Source organism: Mesocricetus auratus, unplaced genomic scaffold (genome assembly GCF_017639785.1).
Source record: "Mesocricetus auratus isolate SY011 unplaced genomic scaffold, BCM_Maur_2.0 Super-Scaffold_100021, whole genome shotgun sequence".
NCBI classification, from domain to species: Eukaryota; Metazoa; Chordata; class Mammalia; order Rodentia; family Cricetidae; genus Mesocricetus; species Mesocricetus auratus.
Window position 1 is genome coordinate 10681624 of NW_024429202.1, and position 18555 is coordinate 10700178.

The window sequence follows — 18555 nt, forward strand, 5'->3', positions numbered from 1 at the left end:
GGTGGCCCATCTTTTCTAACATATCCATATAATCTACTTCCAAGATTTGGGGAGGAGGGTGCTGGAGCTGAGCCCAGGTCCTCTGCAAGAGCAACAAGGACTCTTAGCCACTGAGCCATTCCAGCCTCACAGTGACCAGTTTTATCCTCAGACTCCTAAGTCACAAAGTCTCATCTGATGCTCTGCATGTCTTCTCTGCCACATGGCTTCGAGGACATGTTGCTCAAAGAAAACGTGTCCTTGGTTCTGACTCATGGCTTTATTCCATTGATAAAAACTGGGTTAATGTGATCTCATTGGATGAATCTCCAGTATGAGAGAGTGCATACATGCCTGAACAGGGAAAAGAAGATGAGGTAAGTCACTACTGCCATTCTTGATTCAGTATAAAACAAAATGACAATAAGCCTGTGGACTACTGTCTTAAAACTGGGGCTAATTCTAGGATGGAGCTAAGGAAAAATGCAGGACATGCTCCATTGGTTGAGAGGGACAGCCCCTCCCTGTCACCACAGAAACTTGTGTTTGTCAGCTTTCTTCCACCACACATGAAAAATACTATGTTTTTCAGTTACTGCTTGAATTGAGATAATGTAAACTTCAACTCAATGCACAGTTTGCAGGAAGAGCCCTGGACATTGTCTGTCTTTTCTCCTGCCTGGTGAGGAACAAATGTCTGGAAAGGGAGAGTTCAAAGCACTCTGTCTGTCTAAAGGCAGTGAAAACAGGAAGCAAGCGCTGGGGTAGGCACTTTTTCCAACACTTGAACTGTATCTCAAACTTAAGGGTTTTCTTTTTCTTTTTTAAAAACCATTTTACTGTTTTGAGATATTCTTTCCTGCAAATAACATATTGTGAGCAAATCCTCCCTATTCCTAAACTTCAATTCATCCCCTGTCTTCTAATTTCCCCCACCAATTTCAGGTGCTCTATTTTAAAATCTACTGAACTCATTAGGCACTTTTTGTGTGTGCAGGGGTGTAGGACCATCTACTGGACATGGTGGTTGGTGATTTGAATGAAACCGTCCCCCATCGGCGCTGGCATTTGAGCACTCGGCTCCCAGCTGGTGGAACTGTTTGGCAAGGATAAGGAGGTGTGACCTTATTGGAGGAAGTGTGTCACTGGAGGTGCGATTTGAGAATTTAAAGATTCGTAGTATTTGTAGTTCACTCTCTGCTTCCTGGTTGTGGTTCAAGGCGTGAGCCCTCAGCTTCTGCTTTTAGCATCCAGTTCCTGCCATCTGTTGTCTCCTCTCTACCATCATGGACTCTAACCCTCCAGGCCCATATGCCTAAATAAACCCTTTCTTCTTTAATTTTCCTTGGTCACGATAGATATTTTGTCACAGAAATAGAAAAGTAACTAATAGAGGCAGCCTTTTAAGGTCCACACCTTTAGGAAAAACTGACTCTTCTGCTAGGGTTTCCCATAAGCCCTTTCTCCAGCCACGCTGAACATTTGGATGTATTGATTTTGTGCATGTCTTGTGTATGCAGTCACAGCCACTATGAATTTATATGTGCAATGACCCCACTATTCCCAGCAAATACTGACTGGGATAGATACCCACTGTATCTGATTCTTACAATCTTTCTCTTCCCACTCCCATGAAGATCCCTGAGCTTTTAGAGAAGGTATAATACAGATGTCCCGATTAGAACTAAGCACTCCACAGGTAGAATTTAAATAGTGTTGGTGGGGATCTAAAATGTATTTAATTAATGATGTTGTCATAACTCGATGTAGAATGGGACTGAAGCTTTTAAGTGTGGCTGCACCTTAACTTGAAACACAATGTCTCTTCTACTACTTCCTCCATGTTCTGCCCTTCTCCAACAGTACTGTGACTCTGCAACACTTCAATTTCCAGAAGTCATCAGTGTATGAATTCAGGCAGGAATAACTCTTTCTCAGCCTCATGAGGTAGCATGCCTCCCTCCCCCAGATCAGTTTAGAAAATAATAGGTGTCCATCCCTGAACATGAGCCCATCATCCCATGTCCTCTGCTCAGTGACTGGCGTAAGAGGGATGACTCTCCAGTAAGGAGTTAGCTGGGCCTGGTCTAAACATACTGCTCAACCCTAGGGTGTTGGTGACCAATGCTGAAGGTGTGTGTGTGTGTGTGTGTGTGTGTGTGTACATGCCTATGAATACAAATCCCCGGTATTGCTTTATCATCCCTGAGCACAACCTGGAGAAACCCAGATGCATGGCCATCTGATACTACCATCTTTGGATAGTTATTATCAGATTCTCTTCATAGTCATAACCTGTCTTCCTACCTTTTACATTCTCAAACTGTATTGTAACTCACCTTTGTGCTGTAGTATGTTGGAAGGCTTTAAGCCTTTAGGCTTGGTAACTATATCTGATGAGTTTTGCTGCATAAAAGAACAACAAAATTTACGTCAGGTAGCTAGTTGGAAATCAGCAGACTTGAAGGCCATTGAGATTTGGTTCTTCCTGTATAGTCCTGTATAATTGTAATCCTTTATAACACAGTTTGGGGACCCATGTCCTATGTTCCTGTTAACACAGTAATTTCAGGGATCACATTTAAGAAGAAAGGTAGCATTACAATTTTAAATATAACCAGGTATGGTGACACACACCTTTAATCCTAGCACTCGAGAGGCAGAGGCAGGTGGATCTCTGTGAGTTCGAGATCAGCCTGGTGTACAGAGTAAATTCCAGAACAGTCAGAGATTGTTACACAGAGAAACCTTATATCAGAAAAATGTCTTTTGAAGATCACTACAGACTAAACCAAGGAAAAGGTGGAGGTGGCTTTATTATGGCTCAGCAAGAGACGATATTTCTCCTTGGGAAAACACAAGTTTTTATAGACTTATCTCAACTTTAACTTAACTCCTCTTGGTTTTGCTTTTGAGTTGTTTTTTGTTTGGTTGATTGTTTATTGGTTGGTTGGTTGGTTGGTTGGTTTTGGTTTGGGGGGACAGGGTTTCTCTGTGTAACATTAGCATCTTTACAACTCCAGGAACCAAGCAGATAGTGGCTTTGAAGGAGACATTACCCCTTTTCATATCCATGCTTAGGTTTCATTGATTTGTACATGTATTGCCACTAGAAGAACCAACTGGTGCTCATTGTAAACATAGTCCCTGGTACAGCTTTGCCTTACTCTTGTATAACTTAGCATTCGGTTCTGTAAGTAAGGCATTGCATGTTTGTAGAAAGACTATGGAGACTACAGTAATTTAGAAACTGAATCATGGGGATGGAGAGATGGTGCAGCAGTTGAGAATACTTGCTGCTCCCCAGAGAACTGCATTCAGTTGCCAGTACCCACAAGGTGACTTCCAAGGATCTGTTAGTTCCAGGGGATGCTTGACCTTTGAGAGTACCAAACATGCACACAGTATATGTTCTTACATATATACAGACAAACCAGTCATATGCATACAATAAAATAAATATTTTCTAAATTTAAAACTGAGCCATTAGGCTGAAATATAATGTTTCAAACAAAGAGCAAGTGATGGGAGACGTCACTCTGTAAATCTGTCTCTCTTATTCGTTGTTGAATAAAGCACTGTTGGCTAATAGGGAAGCAAGATAGGCAGGACTAGGAGTCAAGGAGGATTCTGGGAAAGAGAGACAGAGTCAGACACAATTTAGGCCACCAGAGGAGTAAGAGGACCGGACCTTTTTCTCTGGTAAGAGAAATACTTAGATTAAAATTATGGGTTAAATCCCTAAGTCAGAGCTAGCCAGTAAGAAACAAGCAAATGGCCAACAGCTTCATAATTAATATAGTGTCCTGTGTGTTATTTGCTTAGCTAAAAATAAGTATACCAGACCATTATTTTTACCTAATGTTTAAAACGTTTTGAACAACAACTCAAAAGTCACCAAAACTGTATAGATAGCTGTTGCTAAGACACTACAATGTGACTGTGTTGAGGAGCTGCTGCACCGAGTGTCACTCTCCTCTTCTAGCTCTCCCATGCTTAAATCTTCATTAACATGTATTCTTAAAAACCCCTAACTGTGCTACACACTGACCCACCTTGAGAGTCTTTTCTGTACTCTCTGTCAAGACTACCACACTAATGTGGGACTGACACAGTCTCTGAACACTCTGGCTGCCTCTAGTGCCTCCAGTGGCAGCACAGACCTACATCTCCAGCAGCCTCGCCCCAGCACCATGGGTTTTGTAGGTCTCAATCCTTCCTATGCATTTGCCCAGGCCCTCCTTACTCTGTAGCTCTCTATCTATCCATCAGCCCTGGCCGGGCACCACGCCAAGTAATGATGCAGGAAAAACAAGGACTAGCCACAGATGACACAGAGAGAAAAATCACAAAGCTGTTACTTCATGCCATGGAGTTGAAGATCCTTACCTTTGATGTTTGCTTCCGGGAGCTTAAGGGAGTCAACTTGTTGTACAGAAGTTGCCGCAGCTGTCAGGACATCATGAAGAGAAAAATGGTGGAAAATGATCAGGTCTCAACAGGCAAAGAAAAAAAAAGCAGCCTTTGAAACTGCTAATTAGCAGCATCACTTCTAAGCAACACTTCTGGACCATTAGCACAAATATAGAGTAGACGGCTCTCACAACCTCACGTCCTAGAAGCAAACTAGAATCGAACATGGAACAACAATGTCTAATGTAGTAGGGCATTAGCATCTGACAGTAATTGCTGGGGCGAAGTTTATCTGGAAAGGGTGTCCTAACCATGTGTCTGGTAGGAATGTAGCAATTGTTAGAAAACTGCCTGTCTGTAAATGGGTGGTAATATATGGTAAATGAGTTTACAGTAAAATCCTTTCTATTGTTAGTATTATTTATTTGTTGATGTGTATGAGTATTTTTGCCTGCATGTATGTCTATACAGCATGTGTGTGTCTAGTGCCTGTGGAGGCCAGGAGAGGTATCCATTTTCCCGGAATGGGGGTCACGGGCAGTTGTGAGTCATCATGTGAGTATTGGGCACCAAACCTGGGTCGCTGCAAGAACAACTCCAGCCCCAATAAAAAAAATATTCTTGTCCTCTTACTAAAATATCAGTTACTGCTTTTGCCTCTCAACATAATTGCTTGCTGCTTGGGAGGAAAAATGAAGAGACATGGTTCTTTACATTTTTTCTATTTATCTCTTACTAAAACTAATAGTTCTTTGAGGGAATTTTGTTTACTATAAGCATTTGATAGCCTGGAAATGTGGAAGTTGTATCCTTTCTGCATATTTCAAATAAATGGGCAAAGGAATTCAAGGCACAAAATAGAGTTAATCCTCCTAGAAAGCAATTTGATCCTGGAGTCATTGCCAGAGCATAATTTAAGTCAGAAAGAGATTTTCCTGCTTGCTTTTGAGGCAGAATCTCATTGCTCTAGGTGGTCTGGGACCCTCTGGGTACCACAAGCTGGCCTGAAACTTGTAATCCTTCTGCCTCAGCTTTCTGAGTCCTGGGATTTTAGATATGTAGCACCACACAAAGCTTAGAAATATTAAATGTAAAAGGCCCTCTCTCTCTCTCTCTCTCTCTCTCTCTCTCTCTCTCTCTCTCTCTGCTGCGATGTTCACTTTACTTGGCTTAGGTCCTTTGTCTCCTGGATGCATCTGCCTTTTGTAAAATTATAGAACTTTGTTATCCTCATACCCATTAAAGGCCTTGGAACTGAGGGGGAAGTTTTTAAATAGGCCTGCATTAGGGAATGAAGGGAGAAATTAATACACACATACCTTGTTATCCAAGAGAATTCCAAAACAGAAGATGAAAAATCCCTTTAACAACCAAAAACAGTAAATCATATGTAATATGATTATGTTTTCTTTTCCAGACAAGAAATAATCTATATATTATATAACACAACTCTATCATCCTGCAATGACACCTTATATTCTAAAGTTGAATTTTTTCCTCCTTGTGGAGGCGAGACCACATTTTATAACCCAGGCTAGCTTCCTACTCACTATTTAGGCCAGGCTGGCGTCAAAGTTGTGTTGCTTCTGCCTCTACCCCTAGAGTGCTGGGATGACAGCCATGTAGTATATGCTTGACTTGAACTTGTTTTCTTGTCTGCCCCCCTGCTGGACTATGAGCTTCTAGAAAGCAAGAATGGTATGAGCTCTACAGCCTGGGCATACCACAAAGTGCTCACGGATGGTTTTTCATGAATGTGTTAATGAGTGAATGACTGAATTCAAGAAGTTGTGAATTCACGTGGAACTTTATCCTTGGTGTTATTCAAAGCTAGCTCCCAATAACCGCCAGATCTTAGTCTTTCTTTAGACCAAGCATTTAGTAAGCATGTCTCATGTACATGTGATGGCAGCAGGTGAGCTTCACCATCCCTATGGCCGGGAGGGGGAAGGTGGTCTCTGTGACTAACCTCTTCAAGTATGGCTCTTAGAAAATCTTGGCAAAGGCTTTCTTCCTCCTTTGTGCTTATCAAATAGCACACTGCTCACAAGCCTGCCCATCCTAGAGCTCTCAAGACTTGTCTCTGTTGTGTGCATGGTCTCTGTGTCTAGATCTATGTTACTGCCTGTGTGTTAACAGCTGTGTTGACTGGTGCACCACCTCTAGGGTGCTCTCTAAACATTTACTGAACATGGGCACTGTGCCAGGCACTGAATTCTCACTCCTAATCCTCCAAATTGTTCTGTAAGTGTTACTGTGGTCCCTGCTCCTCAGCTCAGAGAACTAAGGGATGGAGAGATTAATTATACCGTTGGCATTTGAGAGAAAACACACTTGACTACAGAACCCAAAGGTTTCTTCCATGTCCTGAATCATTGCCCCAGGCGGTCTGGCCTTAGTTGCAATAAACCATGTTTGAAGACTTCCTCCCGGATACATCAAAACCTGGGAATTTTTTTTCCATTTATTCTGAACACTCCCTGACTATGAAATATGGAAGAATCAGGAAGCCTTTGGTGTAAAGGCTATATTGTAAATCTGTGGAGCTTTGAACGATACATAACATCTGCTTCAGTTCTGCTGCTGTTGGTGAGAAAAGGGCTATAGGCCATATGTACACTAACGGACATGGTTGTGTTCCAAGAAAATGTTATTTACAAAGTCTGGCTGTCGGGTTGCTGGCCTCTGTTTATTAAATTCCAGGGGCTTGTTTTGCATCAGTCAGGGTCAACAAGTGCTTTTGAGTTATTTCTATGCTTTGTCAGAGATTTATTGATATGAGAGAGTGAGGGCTGACTCAACCACAAAAGAGATAAATGTTAGTTATGTGAACTCTAATAGATTTAAGCTCTGTGGTAGCTTACTGGAAAAGTCCAGAATTCCGCTTTGGTATGTCATGAACTGCTGGGGAAATGGATGGGTTTGTCTTCTTGCTATTTCCATGCACTTTGTATTATAGATGTGTTGGAGGCAAAGTGATGAGATCATCTTCATCCACCAACCCCAGTTCTCTGTACATATTCCAGTGACAGTGTTGGGTTACAACCTCCAACTCCTGTACTGTCTGAGAAGCTCCCCCCAAACTCTGCCCTCTCAGAGAATCTCCAGAAGTAAAAAGGTGCCAAAAATCCCAGTTCCCCATTCTTGGTGGCTGTGGTGCCTCTTCTCCTGAAGTTGCCAGCTGCCCAAGTCCCTACCTAAAGTGTTCAGTTTCTGACCATTAGGCACAAACCCATCTTGTTGTAAACACATCATCATCACCCCTCGCCTATAAGATTTTTACCTCCCTGCTTTAGTTCAGGAGTGTGACTTCTCTGGCTTCATCCTCCAGAACTGGAGAACTCACCTGGGAGTCACTTTGCTCAAATAAACCTGTTCTTTTGCTTTTTCAAATCAGCTTCATCTGGCTTACTGCATCAGCAGAGAAACCTATTGTCTGGCTACATAAAAGCTATTAGACAGGAGTACATGCTGCATCATTCTTATTGTCCTTACCTGGAAAGCATTGAGTAAAGCAAAAAGAATGTGCCAAGCCAGATTCTGGCTGTCCATCATTGTTCCTATGCCAAAGCCCCAGGTGAGTCCTAGCAGTGGGGTCAGAATGAGGAGGCTCTTTCCCATGCGCATGGCAGTGGCCTTGTCATCCCGACTCAGTCTGTCTCCAACTGCTGGCCTCCAGAGCTTCCTAAGGACCAGCAGCACCACAGCCAAGTTCACAGCCACAATGGTCAATGCAGGAACAACAAATGCCAGGAGAGGTTTGCTCTCATCAGACCAGTTAAGCCAACACACATTGTTCCTTTTGTAGCTGTTGTTAGGTTGGGTGACTGCAATGGTGACGATGGATATAAGGAGAGGGCACCCATAGCCCAGGCAGAACCCAGTCGCCATCATGGTAGGTACAGCCATGTGATGGAACACGAGGATGATTCTATAAGCCAGAAGGATGCCAAGCACAAGCATCCAGAAGAACAAAGCAAGGTAGAAAAAGTGGCTAAAGAACACCGCAGCTGCGCAGACTCCAGAAGGGCTGACAGTGGTATCCACATTGGCAGCGATGATAAACCAAACATCAGCAATTAAGAGTGACAGGGCAATGTTCACCAGGCAAATGTGGCGTGTATACGAGGTTTGACTTTTCTTGGTTTGCTTCCAAAGCAGAGACTCAATGATCAGGTATAAGATTAGACTTGCAATGGAGATGCCCAGTCCTATGTACGTAATCCACTTCACCACAGGGACAACTGAAGAGGGAACAAAGGGGGACATGAGCACGGAGAAGGAGGTCAGGTGAGTACATCGGCACAGTACTGTGTCTGCAGTTTCGTTAACTAGTTGGCAGCCTGCATTGCTCCATTGCAAGTGACTGAAATCCCAAAACACACAATGAGGCTGGCTCAAGTTTCTCTGTATCTTGGAAAAGTTCAGGAAAATCTCATTGATGGAATGATTTTGGATAAGTGTGGATATCACAGGCCCATTGATGCATGCATTTCCTCTGTGGGTGATGGGTAGAATGTTCCCAAAGGTCAGTGAGGCCATGCTGATAATAGTCTTTGGATGGGATTTCCGGAGTTGATCTGGTTCAATAAGCACATGGCCTCGGATGGGCTGAGAGGCATTTTGCTGTATCATTTCAATCTGATAGTTGTAACCCTGTGTGCTTTGGATTTGAGTCACTGGAATCCCTCTCCAGTCAATGAATTTTCGAGAAAAATTCAGAGGCAGAGCGGTGGAAGGTATTAGAGTGCTGATGGTTTCCAAAGTCCCTAGTAGCTGGGAGCTGGTATTATTTTCTTCTTGTAATAAAATTGTCCAATTAGTTATGGAGGATGAGTTGAGAATATGATCAGCTATGTTGATGACATTCTGAAACACAAGAATCAGAGTCAGTTTAGGTCTTCTGAGACCGGAGAGCTGGCGGTGGAAGGTTGCTCTTATTAAGGGAAAACGGCCACAGAATTGGTGAGCTGAGGATCTCAGTGAAACTCAGGAATTACATCAGTTCCATCACTTAATGAAGTAGAAAGAAGTTTTACATAAAGAAACTTGGGTCAAGATAGCGAGATGCCTCAGTGAGTAAGGTGCCTGCTGCCAATCCTGGTGGCCTGAGTTCAATTCCTAGAACCCACATGACTGAAGGAGAGAACCAACTCCCACAGGTTGTCCTCTGGTCTCCATACACATACTACGGTGTATGTACACCCCACACACACACAATATTTTTTTAAAGTTGGGTCCAGAATGGTCACCCCAAGTAATCTGCCATCAGAGTAGAGCATGTCTTCGGCATGGAGGAATAAGCATCCTACAGCACATGGATGTGCGTTCCTGTATCCCTGGGATGGAGAGGGATGACTATACTAGCCAACATGCTGTGGCACAAAGGCAGAGCATGACTTTCCACAGCTTCCCCATTCCGTTTCTTTAGCTAACATTAGAATTTGTTTTTATCGCATTGCGTTTCATTTTACTATTGCCTCTTAGGAGCCTGTTCTTTTCTGATGAGAGACCAAACCAGGATGGATCTGAATGGGAGGAGAGGTGGGGAAGAACTCGTGAGAGAAGATGAGGTACTCAGGGGGACTGTGACTAAGATACAGTGTACGAAAAACATCCATTAAAAATGGGGGAGGCTTGTAAATTCATATCATGGATGCTCAAATTTTAATTTCTAGGTTTTTGTTGTTGTTTACCACATATACATCAGCGATTCTTAAAAACAGTGTAGTATTGGATTGTTGGCTGGGGAGACACTCAGACTCCAAGAGCACTTACTGCTCTTTCTGAGGACTGTGTTTGGCCTCAAATCTACAATCTTCCTACTTCAGCCTCTCAAGGGCTAGAATTACCAGCCTGGGCCACAAGGCCTTGCACTGCCATTCTGTTTTATTTTTTCTTTTTATTGAAAATCAATTTTTTAAAACTGTACATAAATCAAGCGATCCCTTCAAGCATAGAAAGCCATACCTCCAGTGTCAAATTAGACACTGTCAAAGCGTTTGCCAGTGACAGGGATGCAACGTCGCTCAGAAGTGACACCACTGAAGCCAGTGTCCCAACCGTGGTGGACGAGCTTTGCTGAACGATGGTCGAAAGACTGTGGACCAAGGATGACACATCTGCCTCCGTGATGTTGCCTGCAATCATATTGAGATTCTTAAAAAAAGAAAAAAACAAGATTAAGTTCTAGGGGGCAAATCTAGAAATGCTTGCCCATCATAGACTTAAATCAGATGTCTTGGCTACAAAGCAAACAGTGCAGGTAACTATACAGTAGTGGCAACGACAATGGCTGTGGTTCAGTGATTCTTGAATTCTAGAGCCCGTGCTAAATGCTTACTAACGCTTACTAGGAATTTGCTCATTGGGCATCTTAAATCCTCTTTGAAGTAAGCAGTGCTCTATGATTGACATTTTAGTGCTAAGGGAACTGGCTCACGAAAAGATTCTCTGAAAGTCATTTTCAAATACATCCGAGTCTCCTGTATAGGAAAATGGAGAATGCCTGAGATTTGGTGACTTTGCAAGAAGTACTCAGCTAAAAATGGTACTGTCAGTACCGAGCTCTGCTAGTGCTAATCCTGCACTTCCTGTACAGAGTGAGAAGGTAGATGGGCACATGTGTCTGTATGACTACTGGGCTTGGGTCAGTCCCCACTGCATTGCTGGGATTAGAGTCCCACTTCTTCCTTTCAGGCCCCATCAAATTCTGATATGCTAGGATAACTGAGAGAGTAGCTAGCAGGGGGGAGCATTGGCTCCCATCAGAGAGTGGGAGGAGTTTATTCCATCAACACAAGTTGACCCAGATTCCTCCCAACCTCCTCTCTCTCTCAGCTGCCTGTACTGCTCTCTGCCGGCACCTACATCCAGGATCAACAAGTTCCAACTATTGCCATTCAGAACTGGGGCAAGGAAGGAGAGAGAAAGACTAGAGTCCAGTGGCCACCTGCTCCTAGTTTATAAATGAGGACACAGAGGGCAGAAAGGGCCTGGTAGCTGTCCCATGATGCTTTGGCAGGTAGCATTCTGGTATTCTCTATCGTAAAAGAAAGGCCTCTGGTTGGGATGGAAGCTCTACTCAATATGGAGGTCTACTAGAAGAACAATGTCTGAGCCAGTCTGGAAGACTTTTCCCCTGTGATTTCAATTTTCCTGTTCCTGGGCATTTACGTCTTCTTTTATTTTTCTCCTTTTTTTAAATATAAAGCTAGACTGGAAGCACTGGAATAGGAACTGTGTGACACTTTTTCCAGATCACTAGTGTTGTCACCAGATGGACCACTGGCTTCTTGATCTTTTGTTTCCTGAACATTTATGTTTATACATTTATATTTATTTCTATACAAGGTCTATTGCATGGGTCATTCCCCCATCTAGCCTACTCACTATTCCAATAAAAGATCTCTGTACATTCTCACTTATATTAAGTATATTGCCCTGACCCATACTTCCCCTTAATCTTCAATTCCAAGGCCTCTTGAATTTCCAAGTCTAGCTTAGTTTCTGTTTCAGCATCTATCGCATCTGTAAGCACTGGGCAACTTCATCCTACTAAGACAAAACCATCAACTCAGGCGTTTTCTGATTCTGTCTGGCAAGCTCGCAATCCCTGGTTAACCGAGGAACAAAAGAACTCTCATATTTTTGCACTGTCTAAAGATATAAACAGTCACAGTTGACCTTCTACCAAGCCACACCCTCTGGGTGATGCCCACTGTGAAATTCAAACCACCAGGTTCCTAAAAATGTGTCACCTTATTCAGCTCTGCCAGCTGAGAGAGCACACAGGACTCTTTGGTGATCTGCCACCCAGAGTGCTGGCACCTGACGGTGATGCTTCCAGTAAAGCCACTGCTACAGGGTAGTGTATATTCATCATTCTCAAACCCGAATCCAAAGGAGATGCTGTTGCACTGGACTGGAAAATAACAGATAGAGGAAAGAAATCACTTCAGAACAGTCTAGCACTCTACATCAACAACAACAAAATTGCAGTGCTTAAGTGATTTGGGACTCATATTTGCAGATTTAAAAGCCAGGCAAAATTTGGAAGTACAGGTGCATTGTTGATGTCCATCCCCATTCCCCTTTTATCTTCCTCATGCCTCTTGCTCAAGGATGGTCCCTCCTTCCAGATATCTGAGCAATGTCAGAAACATTGTCCTTAATGGGCTATCAACTGGCTAGTATTAAGTGAAAACAATGAAATCACTTAAGAAAATCCTAGAAGGCAGGGGAAATGGCTCAGTGGGTTGAGTACCCGCCCTGCAAGCATGTGTCAGAGTTCAGCGCCTCAGAGCTCCCATGAAAGTCAGGGCAGCACACCTGTGATCATCCTACCAGCATTCAAGAGACACTAGCAGGGAATTCCCAGATAGTCTTACTAGCCAAACTATCAGGAAACCATGAGCTCCACATTCAATGAGAGGATATATAAGGTGAAAACCCACTGAGGAAGACACCCAACATCAATCTTGGGACTCCACATGCATACAAATGTACCCATGCATTCCTATGTCCATACACATGTGAACATGCAAATATACATAGACATGCCATTCATACAAACACATGCATGGGAGGGAGAAAATACTTGATAATCTCGAAGATGCTATAGAACAAAGAACGATAATGTTGCTGGAAGATGGGTGATTGTCACTGGGACGTGATCCTTCCTGCCATGTACTTATTTCAAAGCTGCTTTTACTGCTGTCACCAGTGACTCTTAATAATACACTCTTCCCTGACTGGAACTAGGAGATGGCATCGTTGGAAGCCAGGTCCTCAAGGCCTGGAATTTTGATTTCTTCCTCATTGTGTTCTGTGTCTGGACATATCAGATAGTAGGTATTTGCCGAGTGATTGTTTTTGGCAGACGATGACAGAAGTGACTGGAGATGCCTAAGGCTCAATTTAAAAAGTAAAATGATGCACAGCATTTATTTGCTAACTGCAGACCTCCTGGTCTGCATCTTATGTTCTTGTAGACCTGCCCCTTCATTACTCACCCCCTCTGCCTACTCTCTACAACCACTGGGGACCACGTGCCATTTCCCAGCTTCTGTGAGATCAATAGATTCTTTGGACTCCATACATGAGTGAGGTCATACAGGATTGATCCTTCTGTGTCAGGCTTTTTTCTTTGAACATGATGTCCTCTAGACTCGCCCATCATGCTGTCCTTTTTGAGGGTTGATGAATACAGAATGTCAAAATAGCTGGAAAGCATTTGTTAACTTTTTCCATTGCAAGGATGTCATAAATGTTTGAGGTGACAGATGTGCTAATAACATCATTACATAATGTTAGCAGCTCTCAAAATAGTACATTACCATCCCATAAACGGCAATGATTATTATGTGTCTAATTAAAATTTTCAAATATTAGGCATACTGGTGCACACACATAATCCCAAGTCTCAGAAGGCTGGGCGTGGGGACTTGAGAATCAGAAGCCAGTCTGGGCTACAGAGGGAGACTCTCTTTCAAGAAATAGAAAAGAAAGAAGAAAGGAAAGAAAAATAGAAACATGTGTGATGCTTTGTTTAAATCACCAGCATCAATTTAACACAATGTAGAATTACCTGGGAAGGGCTCTCAATGCAAGCTTGTCTAGATTGGGATGGTGTGTGGGTGAGTCTTTGGTGAATTTTCTTAACTGGTTAGCTGAGGTAAGAGGACCCACTCTGAATGTGAGAGTCACCATTTCATGGGCTGGATCTTGGACTTTGATGTGATTGACTGTGACTAGCTGTTTCAGGTCTTGCTGCCTCAACTTCCCCACCAAGATGGACTATAACCTGGGATTATGGGACAAATAAACCCTGTCTCCCTCAAGTCGCTTTTATAAAGTTATTTTACCTCACCAATGGGGAAATGAACTAATATGGTACTTTTAATAAGTAGAGAGAGATGGATGTGTGCATTTTCCTCTTGGGTCTTTGTATGATGATTTAAATCTATGCCCAACTCCAAGGTTTTTCCAATTTGTGTATCAGAAAAGCATTGCTGAGTCTTGTCCATCAACTTGCAGTGGGGTCAGTGTCTCAGGATGTTTATCTGAGATGCTCAGATATCCAATTAGTAACTATCAGAGAGTCAGCTGCTGTTAAGTTGTATGCGGGTGGCCGAAGCTGCCAGTTTCTGCTGAATGTGGGTTTTAGAACAATCCTCTTGGAAACAGGCATCTGCAATCTGAGGATACCATGCATGACTAATGGAAGACTGAATCAAAGATGGAAGCCCAGCATTACCTTTCCCAAACACTTGAAAAGAGTCTTCTTCAACTGAGAACCGCCTTTTCAGAGCCACCAGTGCCTTTTCAGTCACCTGTTCAATGTCAGACAGGAGCTGAGCTGTGTTACTGGAGCCGATCACCTCATAGCCAACAATGATGCTTTCTTCTCTGCAGTGAGGAGATGGAAAAGAGCAGAGATTCAGTGTTTCTGCATCCGGCATCTAAATCTGTAAGTGCATGGCATGGGAGTCCACAGGAATGAAGCAAGCAGATTTGCTATGTGCCTTCGTGGAGCTGAGAAACAAGCAACTGCTTCCCCCAACGCACACACTTGTATGCATGCAAATATATATGCACACATACATTTCTATCCATGCATGCATGTGTACATTTTCATTTGCATGCATGTGCATACCCGTCTGCATCCTTGCACACACATGCCCAAAGTCACTTGGAAATGTTAGAAGTTATGAGAGACAGGTAGACAGCGACAAGCATAGGAGGTGGAAGTAAATGTTCACACTATATACAGGCTGGGTGGAGAGGGTTTCTCTGTGGAAAACACCCCTGGCTTTTGAAACAGGCCTTTAAGGTGAAGTCTTAGGGTAACTGTTGCTATGACGAAACACCATGACCAAAAGCAACTTGGGGAGGAGAGAGTTTCTTTTGCTTACTCTTCCAGGTGACCGTCATCACTGAGGGAAATCAGAGCAGGAATCTGGAGACAGGAACGGAAGCAGAAGCCATTGAAGAATGGCTCTTTCCGGCTTGTTCCCCATGGCTTGCTCAGCCTCCTTCCTTATAACACCTAGGACACCCCGCCCAGGGGTAGCACCATCCACAATGGGCTGGATTCTACATCAATCATCAATTAAGAAAACGCACCATAGGCTGTGTACAGGCAAATGGCATGGAGACGTTTTCTCAATTAGAAGTCCCTCTTGCTAAATTTGTCTCCAGTTTGTGTCAATTTGGCAGGAAACCATCCAGCATAGATGAAAGAAGAAGACAAGTGATGAGAATCATACCGAATACCATGCAAGTATCTGTAGAAGTTCTGGGGCAGGCAGAGTTTGATAAACTTAAAGACTAGAATGACTAGTCCAATAAGTGAGGGAGGAAGGGAGGAAGTAATACAGGAAACAGCTGAAGAAAGGCCATAAAGGAAGCAGGGGGAGAGCTAGGGAATCAGTGGTTTGGCTTAAACTGGTTGGATAGCCATTTATGTGGAAAAGGGGAGCCGGAGGTGTGGGGCTGGGAAGAGAGGAAGGAGGGGAAATTGTGCTTGGGATGTTAAAACAAAAATAAAGACAAAAAGGAGAGTAATTTCACAGAAGGGGAACAAAATTATACAGTGGAATACTACTGGGCAATAAGAAGGCGGGACTCACAGCTACTGAGTAAAACAGGATTGAATGGCAAGGACTTCATACTGAATGGTAGAAGCCAGGTTTAAAAGAGAAAACAAAAAGCAACTCACCTTCCATTTATATGACATCCTAGAACAAGTTAAACTAATCCAGGGAAGTAGAAACCAAACCCAGTGACTGCTTTTGATGGAGAGAGTCAGTAGCCATGGGGATTGGCTAGGAAGGAACTGGAGGAACTGGAGACGGTCTGCCCGGGTGGGACAGGCTGTGTGCAGTAGATGAGACCCAGTGAACTGTAGTGATGATCTCTGTACAGCATGATGTGTTCACTACACCTCAGAAAGGAGCCGAGAGCAGAGTATGACTCAGGGCTTGAGTCCAGCGACTGGAAGGACAGATGAGAAGATGGTGGAGAAGGACGCGAAGGGGTGGGCTGAGGGGGCAGGGGTGGACATATGTTTGACATGCCCACTGGAAGAAGAAACAGAAATGTCAAGTTGGTGACTGATATTCAGAGTTCAGGGGAGAGACAGGTAACAAAGCTGGAAACTGCAGGTGCATAGATGGTGTCTGAAGCTACAAAAGGTACGAGAGCACACACATGGATGAAGATGCCTACGGTTAGTCCATGAGATCAACACTGTGTTACCTTCATCCTTTTGTTTAGTGCTTTGAGACGAGGTCTCACTCTATAGGCCAGGCTCGCCTGGAATTCACTATGGAACCCAGGCTGACTTGGAACTCACAGCAATCCTCCTGCTGCAGTTTTCCTAAGTGCTGAGATTACAGGTGTGAGCCATCATGCCCAGTTACCTCTGTTTCTATATTACATTTTCTGACTTTAAGAAGATTTTTATTTCAAAATGCTTTTATAATTAAGTTTAAAATGCAAACTTAAAAATAGGTATTTATTTTTATTATGTGTCTGTGGAGGAGCGGGGTATATGTACACATGAATGCAGGTGCCAGGGAAACCAGAAGAGCATACGAGATATCACTGGAGGTGGAGTTCCAGGCGGTTGTGTACCACCTGGTGTAGGCTCTGGGAAACAAACCCAAGTCCTCAAGAAGACCACTATGTTTCTTTACTGCTGAGCCATCTCTTCACCTACCCCCAGCTACTCAAACTTTAAAGACAAAGGAATGAAGACACAAAGAGAAGCTGGGTTAGGAAATTGGTAATTGACAGGAAATTCTGAAGACTCAAAGTACAAACTCTTGATGGTTTTGCCTTGATACGGCCCACTCTGTACCTCTTAGCAACTGTTTTCCTACCTGTTGTTTGTTTTGTTTTATCTTGAAACAGCCTCTCCCTGTGTAAGCCAGGCTAACCGTGGATTCACTTTGTACTCTGGGTCAGTTATGAAATAAAGGCAATCTTCCTGCCTCCACCTCACAAGCACTAGAATACAAACATGTACCTCCATGCCTGGCTGGTTTTTTCAGTATTTGAATGTAAAATTGTTGGAATTAAATCTGTTTCATCTAGGAGTTCACTGACAGCAAAGGCAAAAGAGAAAGAAAGAGAGAGAGAGAGAGAGAGAAAGAAAGGAAGGAAGGAAGGGAGGTTCATTATACAGATTCAATATAAGACAAGGGAAGTTGTGTTCTCTGTGTTGGATTTTAAAGAAAATTATTCCTGTGGGACTTTCTAAATGACTTTATGGAATAAGAATATATTTATAACAAGTGTTGTTGAAAATTTCCCATGACTAGTTTGAAGTTAACCATGGAAAAAATAATGAGTCAAGTTCTTTGACCTCTAAGCTACTTCCTCCAGCAAGCGACTACAAGTAGCTGGCAATCGATGTGCACAGGCCCAACTCCAAATAACTTAGAACTGAATCATAAACAAATGGCTAATTTACTAAATATCTCTTTATTTGCTGTAGACAATAACTTCTGCGCTTTGAACCACAGCCTATACTTGATACCTGCACAGGAAAGACATTTTATCCAAGGTTTCCATTGTGACTCCAAATTATACAACAGCATGTCATCTGTGGTAGGAAAACGCTCATCTCTCTACACCCATGTCCCTCATGCCATGCCTCATCCTTCCTGAACCTGTACACCATGATTTCCCCTTCCTCTCAAGTTCCTATCTTATGCCCATATGCTTATAATTCTTTTTTTCAACGTGTGCATGTTCTTCTACACATGCATGTAAATGTGTCCTCACATGAATAAGCATGGGTGTACTTGCATGTAGGGACCAGAGGACAACCTCACATTGTCATTAGGAATGCTATCTACTTCTTTTGAGACAGGATCTCTCACTGGCCTGGATCTCATTAATTGAGTCTAGCTGGTCAGTGTATCCCAGGGATCCCCATCTCTGCATCCCCAGCACTGGGATTACATGTGTGCACTACTATATCAGGCATCACTATGGGTTCAGGGTCAGATTTCAGACTTCAGGCTTACAAGGTATACACTTGCTGACTAAGCTCTCTCCCTAGCATTGACTTTACAAATCTGCCAACACCAGCAGGAATATCACTGGGAAGTCTCAGGACCAGTGCGGGATTCTAGAGCAGCCCTCTGAGGC

The 18555-nt window shown here is 43.2% G+C and overlaps 1 protein-coding gene across 4 annotated transcripts in view; it reads right to left on the reverse strand.

Annotated features, from left to right (window-relative positions):
* Positions 1–247: 247 nt before the first annotated feature.
* The window catches only part of Adgrf1 (adhesion G protein-coupled receptor F1), a 41666-nt gene continuing 23358 nt past the window's right edge, over positions 248–18555 (reverse strand). For 3 of the 4 annotated variants that reach the window (XM_005072299.4, XM_021228545.2, XM_013115010.3), the window contains 8 exons: positions 14651–14802; positions 12153–12316; positions 10363–10551; positions 7888–9261; positions 5712–5753; positions 4369–4428; positions 2319–2385; positions 248–333 (listed from right to left, as the gene is read on the reverse strand). In XM_005072299.4, the coding sequence (XP_005072356.1) occupies positions 260–333; positions 2319–2385; positions 4369–4428; positions 5712–5753; positions 7888–9261; positions 10363–10551; positions 12153–12316; positions 14651–14802 (2122 nt within the window). In that variant the 3' untranslated portion in view covers positions 248–259. Of the gene's footprint in view, positions 334–2318; positions 2386–2410; positions 2531–4368; positions 4429–5711; positions 5754–7887; positions 9262–10362; positions 10552–12152; positions 12317–14650; positions 14803–18555 lie in introns of those variants that run through there. The other variant, XM_021228546.2, reaches the window with a different exon arrangement.